At 38.8% G+C, this 12,295-nt stretch overlaps 1 protein-coding gene across 3 annotated transcripts in view; it reads left to right on the top strand.

Annotated features, from left to right (window-relative positions):
• Positions 1-12,295, top strand: part of LOC126198961 (tRNA modification GTPase GTPBP3, mitochondrial) — a 145,501-nt gene that overhangs the window by 130,021 nt on the left and 3,185 nt on the right. For all 3 annotated transcript variants that reach the window (XM_049935611.1, XM_049935610.1, XM_049935609.1), the window contains exon 7: positions 6,367-6,600. In XM_049935611.1, coding sequence (XP_049791568.1) covers positions 6,367-6,600 — 234 coding nt within the window. The remainder of the gene's footprint in view (positions 1-6,366; positions 6,601-12,295) is intronic.

Raw genomic sequence — 12,295 nt, 5'->3', positions numbered from 1 at the left:
AGAAAAGGAACTCCTTTGAAAAGTTGCATTTCATTTGCATGTAGTAACGCAAATACAGTGGTGGGTCATATAACACGAGTTGCTGCATTTTTGGAAAAAAGAATTCAGCCGGACATATGAATACAAACCTGTTTCTACCACTTGCTTTGTTTAGCTGCATAAACAGGTGTGAAAAGCCTCAAATATTTTGATGCTGTAGAATTTGTAATGGTCGTTTATCACTTTCTCCAAAACAGTTCAAAAAAACGACCTACTTTTAAACTTTGTCAAAATATATACGACTCTAAACCACATAAAATACTGAAGTACATTTGTACAGTATGGCTGTCTTTACTGCAGTCAATAGAAAGAATAATCGAACATTGAGAACCTCTTGTAAAATTTTGCAGCGAGGAGGCCTCAAAAAATTTAGTAAAGTACACCCTATTGTAAATGATCCAGTTACTAAATTACATATTCTTTTCGTTCATAATACTCTCTTGTTTTTTACCAAAGAAAATCTATTCCTTCAGAAAGAAGAGCCAGTAATTCCTAAATTTCATATTATCTTAAATATCTTATTTACAGATTTAACTGTGATATTTATCAGACATCTTGCAATACCTATTTCTGCTTGTCTGCTGGAACATAATTTTTTTTAAAAAGATCACAAAGGGGATGATGGCATTGTATTTGTTGTACACACTCGATTGAAAAATCTGTTGTTATAAAATTTTATGAAGCTATCGGAAGTTTTTTCGTCAGAATCAAAGAAAAAATTCTCTAGGTAATGACTTCTTAAGAAACATGGAAGTTGTAGATACTGGATCTAGGAAAAGTAAATCTTGATTAGTTGTGAAGTTGAGTGCACTATTTCCTGATCTCCTGAGTGAAACACACACACACACACACACACACACACACACACACACACACACACACACACGTTAGGATTGAAATTTTCAAGATACCAGTTTAATGACTTTTGAACAGTAGAAGAAAAGAAAGCTGATATTGATTGATGTCATGTATCCATTATATGTGACGCATAAGGCATTAAAAAGTTCCCATCACTGAGCAAACTTATAGTCACATTACTGTTCCCCATAATAACGCTGTCTGTGTGAGAGTTTTTAGTACTGTTAGGAAAAACAATAATGAATTAAGATCTAGTATAAAGACAACAGCCTTGAGTGCTTTGACGATCAGTAAAATGAACCATTTGTCTTCAGGAAAAGCATGTTAGCCAAATAATTTCACCAAGGATCAGATTCAGGCTGCACATAGTGCAACAAGATTATTTTTGAAGAGAAAATTATCTGCAGTCTTCAGTGACAATCCATATTCTGTATTATACAAGTATAGGAAGATGCGATAAGGCAGTAGGTGAAGATGGTCTGTGAATATTTTTGTATAGAACACTAAAGACAGGCTTCTCGTTTAATAATGTAAGTGGATTTTTTATCCATGTTTTACACTTATTAATAATTTGTGAGGTGTATGTGTTTTGGTTTCACTGTGTTTGAAAATTACAGAAATGTTTCTCAAGCATCCTTGATGTTTACTAAACTAATTTTTAGCCTTTTCCACATAACCTGATTGTTGCATTTACAATTGTTTTTTATTCCTGGAAAATCCTCTTTATTTAGTGTCAGCAAATGTATATTGTTTAAGGACCTAAATCAGGCTTCTAAATTTTAAAATTTTCTGAGTACACCTCCCCCCCCCCCCCCCCCCCAATGATGCCACCTCTCGTTGCCCCCCACCCCTCCATATTTGGCATGTGATTACTAACAGCTCCTTCTCAAAGTTAGTAGCTATGCCTCTATCCAAACAACCAAAATGGTGGGCATTTCCCCCAATTTGGACATCTTGGGTTCGGAAGTTAACTATGCATTGGAAATTGGACAGCATATCATAGCCTATAATGGCATCAAAATCGTGACCATGTTTCCAAACCACATTGAATATGAACTGGTACTTACTTCCGTTTATTTCCAATTCCACATATTGTGAATGTATCTGGTAAATTACTTTTTTTCCCAATCCATCTCAGTCTACAACACGGCAATTTTAATTTTCAACTGCAAATAGATTCAGTGAGCAAAGTACTTACTTGTACACCTGTATTCATGATAAAGGTATGTTGCCTACAATTGATTTTTCCTTGGAAAGCTACATTTGACACCTGAGTGAGTCCTACCTCTCTATCTGAATACACTTTGTGAAAGGGGAGTGAGAGGTAGTGGCAGAACCAATCCCATACACATTTCCCTTATTTGCATTCCATAGAGCACTTTGGTATCCTATTTGTTTGCCAAGTGATCCTGTAAAGACTGACAGTTTTCTCTCTTGTGCCTGATATTTCTACAATAGGCACATACTGGCCAGACATTCAGAAGCTTTGTGACTGTGGCATTTGCAATGAGTTCAGTACACTTCAGCAATGAATGCATTTCTGTTAGGGTTTACCCTGATGGAAGACTGGACAAACTGCTGAGACTCATAGTGTAGAAATGCGAGTCGTGTGGCCTCCTTTAGTGTGCTCAGTGAAGCATACTTCATCTCAGCACCTACCTGTGGATCAGTCCCACGGTCTACTTCACTGAGTAGTACCTTGTTCCTTACATTACTTTTGCCTAGCTCGTAAGTGTGAAGTGATGCAGCTCTTATTCTGACAGAAAATTTCTCTAAATCCTCTCCAGAAATTTGACACAGGGTTGAAAATTGGCACCTATAGTGGCTAATGCTATGCTTATCTCCATATCTGTCCACTAGCCATTTTGCAAAGACATCAAATGCCTTGATATTTCTGAGCCCTTCCATGTATTTCACATAAATGCATGCCTCTCCACACACCTTAAGGTTGGCGACTTCTACCAACATTTTGTCACTCCTTGCACACAGTTTCTGTACATCCATTAAACTGTTTATGAAATTGTGGACATTTCTGCCTGGTTTACCAGCAAAGCTGGGAACAAGAGCGTCCATTGCAACATCAATTACAGTCCAGTACATAATGGCTGTGGGAACCCCAGAAATGGGGAAGTGAGGCTAGCTGTGGGCTCAGTGCTGCTTTGTGGGGTTGCATTGACTAATGATCCATTAAGGCACCTTTGCAGATCTTCATCCTCCACCCAGAGCTGACCAAGCCTTGCTTGCATCTATCCTTAGCTGTTCATGGGACCTGGTGGTAGGCATCACTTTAAACCACATACATAAAAAATAAAAATAAAAATAAAACTTTTTGGCCACAATGACAGCTGTGATTCTGCGTAGACTGCGGTGCTGAGCACTCATCTGTTGCATCACAGCACGGAGTCAGATGGCCCTGCACAATGGTTTCGTGGATCTGCTCATAGCTTAGTAATTTGTATGTGGCACACCAAAGTCAACAACAGGTTGAATTCAGTATCCTGCTCCTGAAGCCAGTTTGTACACTCCCTCAGATGTGTAATCAGGATTGGAAAGTGGTATGGGCTTGCGATTAAATATGGTACTCATCTTTAGAAAGAGAAACTGCATTAGTTTATTTGATCTTGGGGGATTACATTGTGAGGACTGTCAGGGGAATGACAGAAGATAATTCCAGTGGTCCTAGGCCCATTGCGAAGGAGACAGGAAAATTTAAAAGTAAAGGAACTAAGCCATTTAGTGTCTGCACTAAGTGATGGCTGGGAACAGCAGAGGGAGATGTTTTTGAGTCATAGCTCTGAGAGCCCTTGCTCTTGTAAGTCAGCTGACATATGAAATTATTTGTTTGGTACGGTGACTTTTCTGACAGCGATTTGTCCTATTCTGCTTTGAACCAGTTTATTTGTTGTCACATTAGTTGACAGATGAAAAAGGTGTTCTCTCTGTAAAATTTAGATGGTAAAAATTACTCATGTTCGGGGCCTGAGGCACTTCATACATAATTGCCAGGTCAAAACTGAGAATGCTTTCATTAGAATCAAACATTCCAAAGAAAGTGACATCTTATACTACATACCATTAATGTCTCATGAAATAATTTTAAACTGTCTACTGAATTCATTTTGGTACATCTCCCACCTGTGAAGCTGTAGATGTTTATATAATTCTGATAATCTTTGTCAAACGGATTCTTTAGGTACAATAGGTTTTGAACATTTTTCTGCACTCTGTGGTGAAACTCAACTGTTGCTGACAACTGAGATACCACATTTCCTCTTTCTTCAGACAAAACTCATCTTTCAAAACAAGAAAACAATTTATGTCTTCTTCTACATTATTCAATGAACCCACTGCCAGGAATGTCAGTGTGAATTACAGACTATTCATGTAGGTGTGGATATAGATTTGGTTCATTCATAACATCATCAACTTTTATGTAATAATTACATGAACTAACTACTTTCTGCTTCCTCCTAAGTTTTCAACATTTATCTACACTATTTTAGTTTCAGCTTCCATTATAAATTCCAGCTCAGTCATATTTTTGCCTACATTTTTTATTTCAGTGTGACGTTCTCAACCAAAACTTTATTTTCAGTACTGTCTACCGCTAATTATGCAACTTCAAAGTTTTCATTTTTGTCTTCTTCTTCAATACTAGCATTCACCATTTCCAAATTTTCTGAATTGGTCTCAATGCTCAATGCTAGTTTCTGCTTTTCCAGATTCTGCTTCTTGTGTTAACTTCACCTGATTGTTCACTTCAGGTTGTAAACTGGTTTAGGGTCTGTTCAGGGGTTATGACAGTCCACTTTATATTTTCAATGATTAACTGGCTCATTCTAGGAAGCACATTTTGTATGCCCAAATTAGTTACCACTTTTTTAGGTTCTCTCACTTCCTTTTCATATTGAATTGTTGTGTCTACTTCTCCTTTGTCTGAAAAATATTCAATTCCCTCTACCAGTGGTTGTGATTTGGGTTCCATTGTTGTCATGAAATTTCACTCTTTACACACACAAAATAATAAAAAAATAGAAAAAAATAAGTAGAACCACAGGTGTTTATCAAAAATGTTATATCAGTTATACTTATCATCAGTTAGTTGTTGCTGTCATCAGTGTCAGTACAGTGTGAATTTCATACCTGGAGATTAGAACTTAATTGAAATCAAATCTGAGTATTATCAATTTTTCTATTACTTATCTGCTGTTTGTTGTCCATTATTGTTTTTTGTTGTCCACCTCCATAGCCCTGTGTGTCACATATGTTGCTCCTATGTGGAGGACCTGGGTTCAATTCCTGGTACTGTAAGGGTTCTGTTGTTGGTGGGAGGACGGGAATGGGATTGACTTACTCGGCCTCATGATACCAATTGAGAAGCTACCTGAGGGAAAGTACCAGCACCAAGGTCAGGAAAGCTGACAATGGCTGGGGGAGTGGTGTGCTAACCCCATGCCCCTGGATACTTCATTCAGTGACACCACTGGCAGGGGTTGACATGGTAGTTGCCGAGTCCTGATTGGCTTCTAACACCAGAACATGCAGCTTTGCTTTATTGCATGTTAGCACAGTTTTGTCTAAAGTGGTGGTATTCCTGCTTGCAGAAACTATTTCAGGGTTGTGTTTGCTATGTGTAATAATAATAGTAATGACTGCAAATGTAACCAGTGATACAAGTAAACACAAGATATCAAACAATGGAAAATCCAGGATGGAATGTAACAATATAATGAAAAGGGTAGTCGCTACTCACCATATAGTGGAAATGCTAACTCACAGTAAAGCACAACAAAAAGACTGTCAGGAAGTTAGCTATCGGCCAACAAGGACTTCATCAAAAATAGTACACTCACACACACACACACACACACACACAAAAGCACAGTTTCTGGCAGCTGGAACCAGACTAGAGTCTGTTCATGTGTGTGTGAGTTTAATTTGTGTGTGTATGTGTGTGTGTATTTTGTCTATTTTTGACAAAGACATTTCTGGCCAAAAGCTAACTTTCAAAGGACTTTCTGTGACTCAACATCTCTGCTATATGGTGAGTAGCAACTATCCTTTCATTATATTGTAAACACAGGATACGCCTGACCATGTTGAAATTACATCACTTGTGTGCAAACACCTCTTATATACACATTTTGTATTGATATAAGTGTGAATTTGACATACATGTCATGTAAATTGTAAATATAGATTTAAAAATATCGCATGTGAGGTTTATATTGGATCATGTTTTTCAGTAATGCAGTGTATTGTATTTTTCATAGAGAATGGGAATGTGGCAGTGATCAGTTTCATCATAAGGTGTGAATGTGTACTTGTGTATGTGCGCTTATGCACACACCAACGCACCTGCTCATGCGTGCACGCGCGCGTGCCCACACACACACACACACACACACACACACACACACACACACACACACACACACCTTTTATAATATGTATTTTGTTTGTCGACAGGTCTACAATATGCCACCACTTTGCTTCACTTGGCCTTGCAGCAGATGTTTGTGACTCTAAAAATATGGTTTCTCCAAACTGCATTGTGACTTTGAACAAAATAGACATGCTCAGTGATCTTGAACCCCTTAGAGCAGTTGAACAGCAGTATTCCAATGTTGTCCTAATGTCATGCAAGACAGAAGAAGGAGTTCCTGAACTGCTTTCAAAATTGACACACAAACTGTCTTCCATGTAAGTTGGTTACCTGTTAACTATTACAATGAACATAGCTCCTATTGTAACCTCAATGAATTTAAATATGTAGTCATATGCCCAGTTGTGTTGTGACATATTATCAAAATTTGAATTTCCTGTTTGGTAGATTTAGAAAACCCTTCACAATTTTGCTATTTTAAAGGGAAATGGGAAGTGCATTAAATTGTCCTTAGGGTTTGAACTATGGAAATATATGGAGGAAGCAGAAGTTACTAATGAAGAAATAATAATGAAATTTTTAAAATACAACGTGCATTTGAAAAGTAAATGCAAAAATAAAAACTACTTACGTGTTTGGGGTAAACCTTTTTCATTTTTCGACATAGCCTCCTGTTAGACTTATGAACTTCATCCAATGCTGTTCTAATTTGTTCATCCCTTCCAAATAATAGGAACTGTCCAAGTTTGCAAAATAGCTATTAGTCGCTGCAGTCACCTCCGCATTTGAATAAAATCTTTGCCCCACCAGCCATTTCTTCAAATTGGGAAACAAATAGTAGTCCCAGAGTAGTCCAAGGGAGCCAAGTCTGGAGAATACGGGGGATGTGAAACGAGTTGGAACCCTATTTCCATTAATTTTGGGACCACAACTGCTGAGGTGTGTGCCGGTGCATTGTCGTGATGGAAAAGGACTTTTTTTGCGGTCCAATCGGAGGCTTTTTCTTGCAGCTCAGCTTTCAAATGGTCCAGTAACGATGAATAATATGCACCTGTAATAGTTTTAGCCTTTTCTAGATAGTCGATGAGGATTATCCCTTGTGAATCCCAAAAGACAGTTGCCATAACCTTTCTGGCCAAAAGAATGGTCTTCACCTTTTTTGGTGCAGATTCTCCCTTGGTAACCCATAGTTTAGATTGTTGTTTGGTCTCAGGAGTATAGTGATGTATCCATGTTTCATCCACAGTGATGAAACAACCCTTAAAGTCCTGCGGATTCTTCCTAAACAGCTGCAAACCATCCTTGCAACACTTCACATGATTCTGTTTTTGGTCAAGTGTGAGCAATTACGGAACCCATCTTGCGGATAGCTTTCTCATGTCCAAATGTTTATGCAAAATATTATGTACCTGTTCATTCCACAGCACTAGCAATCTCAAACACCTTAATTCTTCTGTCATCCATTGCCATATCGTGGATTTTATCAATGATTTATGGAGTCATAACCTCTACAGGGCATCCAGAATGGTCAGCATCACTTTTGCCCATATGGCCACTCCGAAAATTTTGAAACCTTTTATAAACTGTTCTAATCGAAGTTGCAGAGTCATCGTAATGTTTATCAAGCTTCTCTTTAGTCTCCTACGGCATTTTGCCTTTCATAAAGTAATGTTTAATCACCACACGAAATTCTTTTTCATGCATTTTTTGACAATTACTCAACTTCCTTGATTCACATGAATGCCAAACACAAAGAAATAGACCAGTATGGCTTAAACTTGGTGTGCATTCTTTCCAAAGATGCTACTAACTAAACATGACCTCGATACGCACTGGTGGTGCCATCTCTCAGACTTTGCACCGACTTTTCAAATGCCCCTTGTATTTACAAACATCAGTTTCACCTGTAGTGCACCACTTTATCTTTTGATGATGAGTCACATATACTTAAAACAAATTGACATAAATCTAAAGCAGTGTGGAGGGAAAAGACCTATCTATTGCAATGTCATCAGATGTGGTTGAAAAATCTATTCAAATTCTTTATGGGAACTAAATCAATGAGAAGCAACACTGTGAGAAAATGAGACAAATATGTAATTGTCTGAAATGTATGCATCTGCAAAGGACCTTGTGCTTTATCCCATATACCATTATTTAGCTTATTACTGCAGGCACAAATTCCAGAGTGCCTTTTCAGTCCTCATAATTTTGATAGTCCTTCTCAGAATAGTCTCCTCTGGATGCAGTGCACTAGTCCCAGTGTTTTTGGCAATCTGCAAGACATACTGGAAATCATGTTTTGAAAGGTCCTTCAGAATCACCTCTGCTCCCTTCGCTACTGCTTCTGATGATGAAAATGCCTCCCACAGAGGTGTTTATTTAGGGTAGGGAGCAGAAAAAAGTCACATGGGACTAAATGTTGACTACAATGAGGGTGAGGGCTGCACTTCAAATTGACTTTTGCAATATATTCAGTAACAACATATCCAATATGCAGTTGTGCTTTCTCATGGTGCAGCATCCAGCCTGTTTCATGGATCTGCAATTTTTTTGTACCTGATACAGTCGTACAAAGTTTTCAGGACAACCCTGTAGTATTGTCCAGTTATTGATGTGTGTGCAGGTACAATATGCCAATAAATCATTCCATGAATATAAAAAAATGAGATAATCATAACTTTCCCAGCAGATGCAACCACTTTTGCTTTTTTAGGGACTAGGTTATGGAGATTTCCACACTGAGCTTTCCTGTTTGCTCTCAGGATGAAAATGTTGTAGCAAAGTTTCATCAGCACTAATTACTTTTGAAACTCTGGCTCTTACTCTAACATCAATTTCAACTGCATGCCGAGCTGCACACAAATGGCTTTTTGTTCAGAAATCAGCAGTCTTGCAACCCACCGTGTACGTACACATCTCATGTAAATTTCTGTCAGCAACTAGTGGGTGACATCCAGTGAAATTTTCAGTATGTCCAAAAGTGTTCATAAGGTTATTCATCGATTCTCTCTCTATGACAGCAGTGGTGTCAATATTTTCTTCTGCAAGGCCAGTAACTGAAGTGTCAGATCCACCTTCCTTTGAAATTTATCGTCTCCTCTCTGTAAACAATTTAAATGATCTTCGAACTGTGCTGAAGGGAAGAACAGACTCTCCCTAGGTCTTCTGTAACATTGCATATGCCTCAGCTGAAGATTTGTTGAGATGACTGCAGAATTTCAAAGTCTCATATTGTTTATTGCAAGTCACCTCCTTTGTTGCAGTAGACAATACTGAACATGTCTCAGCTTGCCCACCTGCACATGTTAATCTAACAGAATATCATAAGATTAAATTCTAGCATCAGAAATTATGACATAAAAATTATGGTAGTTCATTATTTAACAGCCTTCGTAGGACTTATACATCCCATATCAGAACTTTTTCTTAGAGTGATATGTATCATATTTCATAATAACTTCAGTGCTTGAACAGAGCCTTATAAAATGGAAAATTTACGCAAAAAAGCCTACAAAATTGGAGGAAGATAGAACGGCTGTCAACACTTAACTTCAGCAAGAAAATGCTAAATTCTGCTGGTAGACACACATCAAAGTACAAAAAACTGTCTTTGCTTTAGGAACCATTAGTTCCGTCCTCAGAAAGGAAATGTGAAATGTTTAAAGAAGTGGCAGGTGATTCAGACTCCAGGACAAGAGGGACCTACCTGTTGTGAGCACAAGTGGAGACATAAATTAAGGGAGGTGCATCAGAGACAGTAAGAGATTGAAGGTCTAGCTGTTTGTTATGTCAAGAGCATTTTTGCAGAAGAAATGTAAGTCTTGAGGCACAGGGTTAGGGTACCGGATGAGATTGGTCAAAGATCTCTTGCTCTCTCTGACATTCACCACACTGTCTTTGTCTCCCTTTCTCTTCATAACAAGTGGGTACCTTGTATCCAGTTGTCTAACAAACCTGTACCTCCTTTCTAACCTACCTCAACTTATCTCTGTTTCGTTTCTGTCCCAAGATGAATGCTTATGAAGAAAGACTGTATTTTCACTAAGGATTCAGTTCATATTCTGCAAGGTTGCTGATAACCATGTCATTGAGCACCCTGCAACCAATATTATCATCGTTCATGTAGAAGAAAGTAACACTTCCAGTAGAAAGTAACACTTGCAAGTTGCTTCCTGGAAATAAATACTGGCCAGTCATTCTGAACAGGTGTATACATGGTGAACATTAATAAAACCAACAAACTGCAGAGACAGATTCCTGACTAGAAATGGAGGACAAAGGTCCGTGGACAAGTGTCCGGAAATGCATCGTTGCTACGGTAGATGGCGCAGATGAATGAAAGTTCCTCTGACCATGGTGTCATGTGTTCCTCGTGTGTTGCAGGCTATGTGATTGTTGCAGTGTACAGTGAACAGCAGGATGGTCTGGTATTCATGTCAGGCACAAGCCAAAATGTTGTTATGTACAGCCAAGCAGATGGAAATGGTTGAAAAGCAGCACAGCTGTACCAAGACAAGTACCCTCACAGACGCCAACCACATCACAGAACATTCCAAGCCCTTTTGGGGCATTGTGTGATCATGCTTCCTTCCAGACAGATGAATGTGCAGGGAGGTGGCGGACTGTGCGTACTCCAGATTTGGAGGACTGAATTCTACAGGATATTGAGATGAACCCTAGTACAAGCTCCAAGCAAATGGCCTTCCAACATGGTGTAAGCCAAGTATGATTATGTGTACCCTGCATGTCAACTGCTGCTATCCCTATCACCTGCAATGAGTGCAAGGATTATCAGCAGCAGATTTCCCTCTATGGAGAGGATTTTGTTGAAGGGTTTTGCACCAGACCATCACAATTATGGGATTTCTGTCATCAGTCCTCTTTACCAACAAAGCAACCTTTACCAGAACTGGCATTGTCAATCTGCATAATCATCATCTGTTGCCTACAGACATGGTACGTGGTCATAAGAGCAGTCATTCATTAGTGCCATCTGCTGTGGCAACATTGCATTTCTGGACAGAAGTACATATGACTTCTTTCCCTCCCTGTCCCTGCAGTTAGTCGTTTTTGATCATGTTCACCCTGTGTATACATTCTTATGTTCAGTTAAAATGGAAAATATTCTTTACTGCAGCATTTTTTTCATTATTGTTCTCTTTATTTTGTTTTCAGTAAAATTATTAACATTCATTTGCAGGCCTATCTTCATGAACATTAAGCAGCTGATAAACACAGTTTTCCAGATTGTGAACATTGTGAGCATCTTCTGTTGACAGTTGCCTTCATTGTTCACAATTGTGTACCACAGAGACAACTAACTAGTGTTGCAAACAAACATCTATTCTTAAGTTGCTGGTGCAGCAACTGAGTTCAAGAGGGGCAAGTACCCACGTAGGAAGTCAAGCATGTGAATGTCAGTTTGGGCATCCTGTATTAGCAGTGAAAGCTTCTAACAAAATTAATGGACTTGGAAAGTGCCAGAGAATCCTTCAGTTTTTAATAATGGTTTCTTGTGCTTGTATCATCTGTTCTGGTAATACTGTAACTATGAGGGTTGGAACTTAAATAGTGGCAACTATTTATTCACAACCGATACAAAAGAGTTACATATTTGCACCTGTCCTTCAAAGTAGTCACCAGCACTGTGTAGAACCCATTGCCAGTGATGTGGAAGGCATAGTATACCATTAGCAGAGGCTGTTCTGTTGATAGTGTGAATGGAGCGGTCTACTGCCTGTCGAATCTCTTGAACAGTTCTGAAGCGAATGCCACGAAGTGGTTCCTTCATCTTCAGAATCAAATCAAAGTCACAAGGGCTTAAGACTGGGGAGTATGGTAGATGGTACAGTACTTCCCGGTCCCATCGACCGAACAGAGCAGCCACAGCTTGCGCTGTATGCACCTGCACATTGTCGTGCAAAATGATGAGTGGGTTGCACAGAAGGTGTCACCGCTTCTTTCACAAAGCTGGTCACAGGTGATGCTCCAAAAACAAACAGTAATACT

Source organism: Schistocerca nitens, chromosome 8 (genome assembly GCF_023898315.1).
Source record: "Schistocerca nitens isolate TAMUIC-IGC-003100 chromosome 8, iqSchNite1.1, whole genome shotgun sequence".
Taxonomy (NCBI): domain Eukaryota; kingdom Metazoa; phylum Arthropoda; class Insecta; order Orthoptera; family Acrididae; genus Schistocerca; species Schistocerca nitens.
This window is presented reverse-complemented; position numbering and strand designations above follow the sequence as displayed.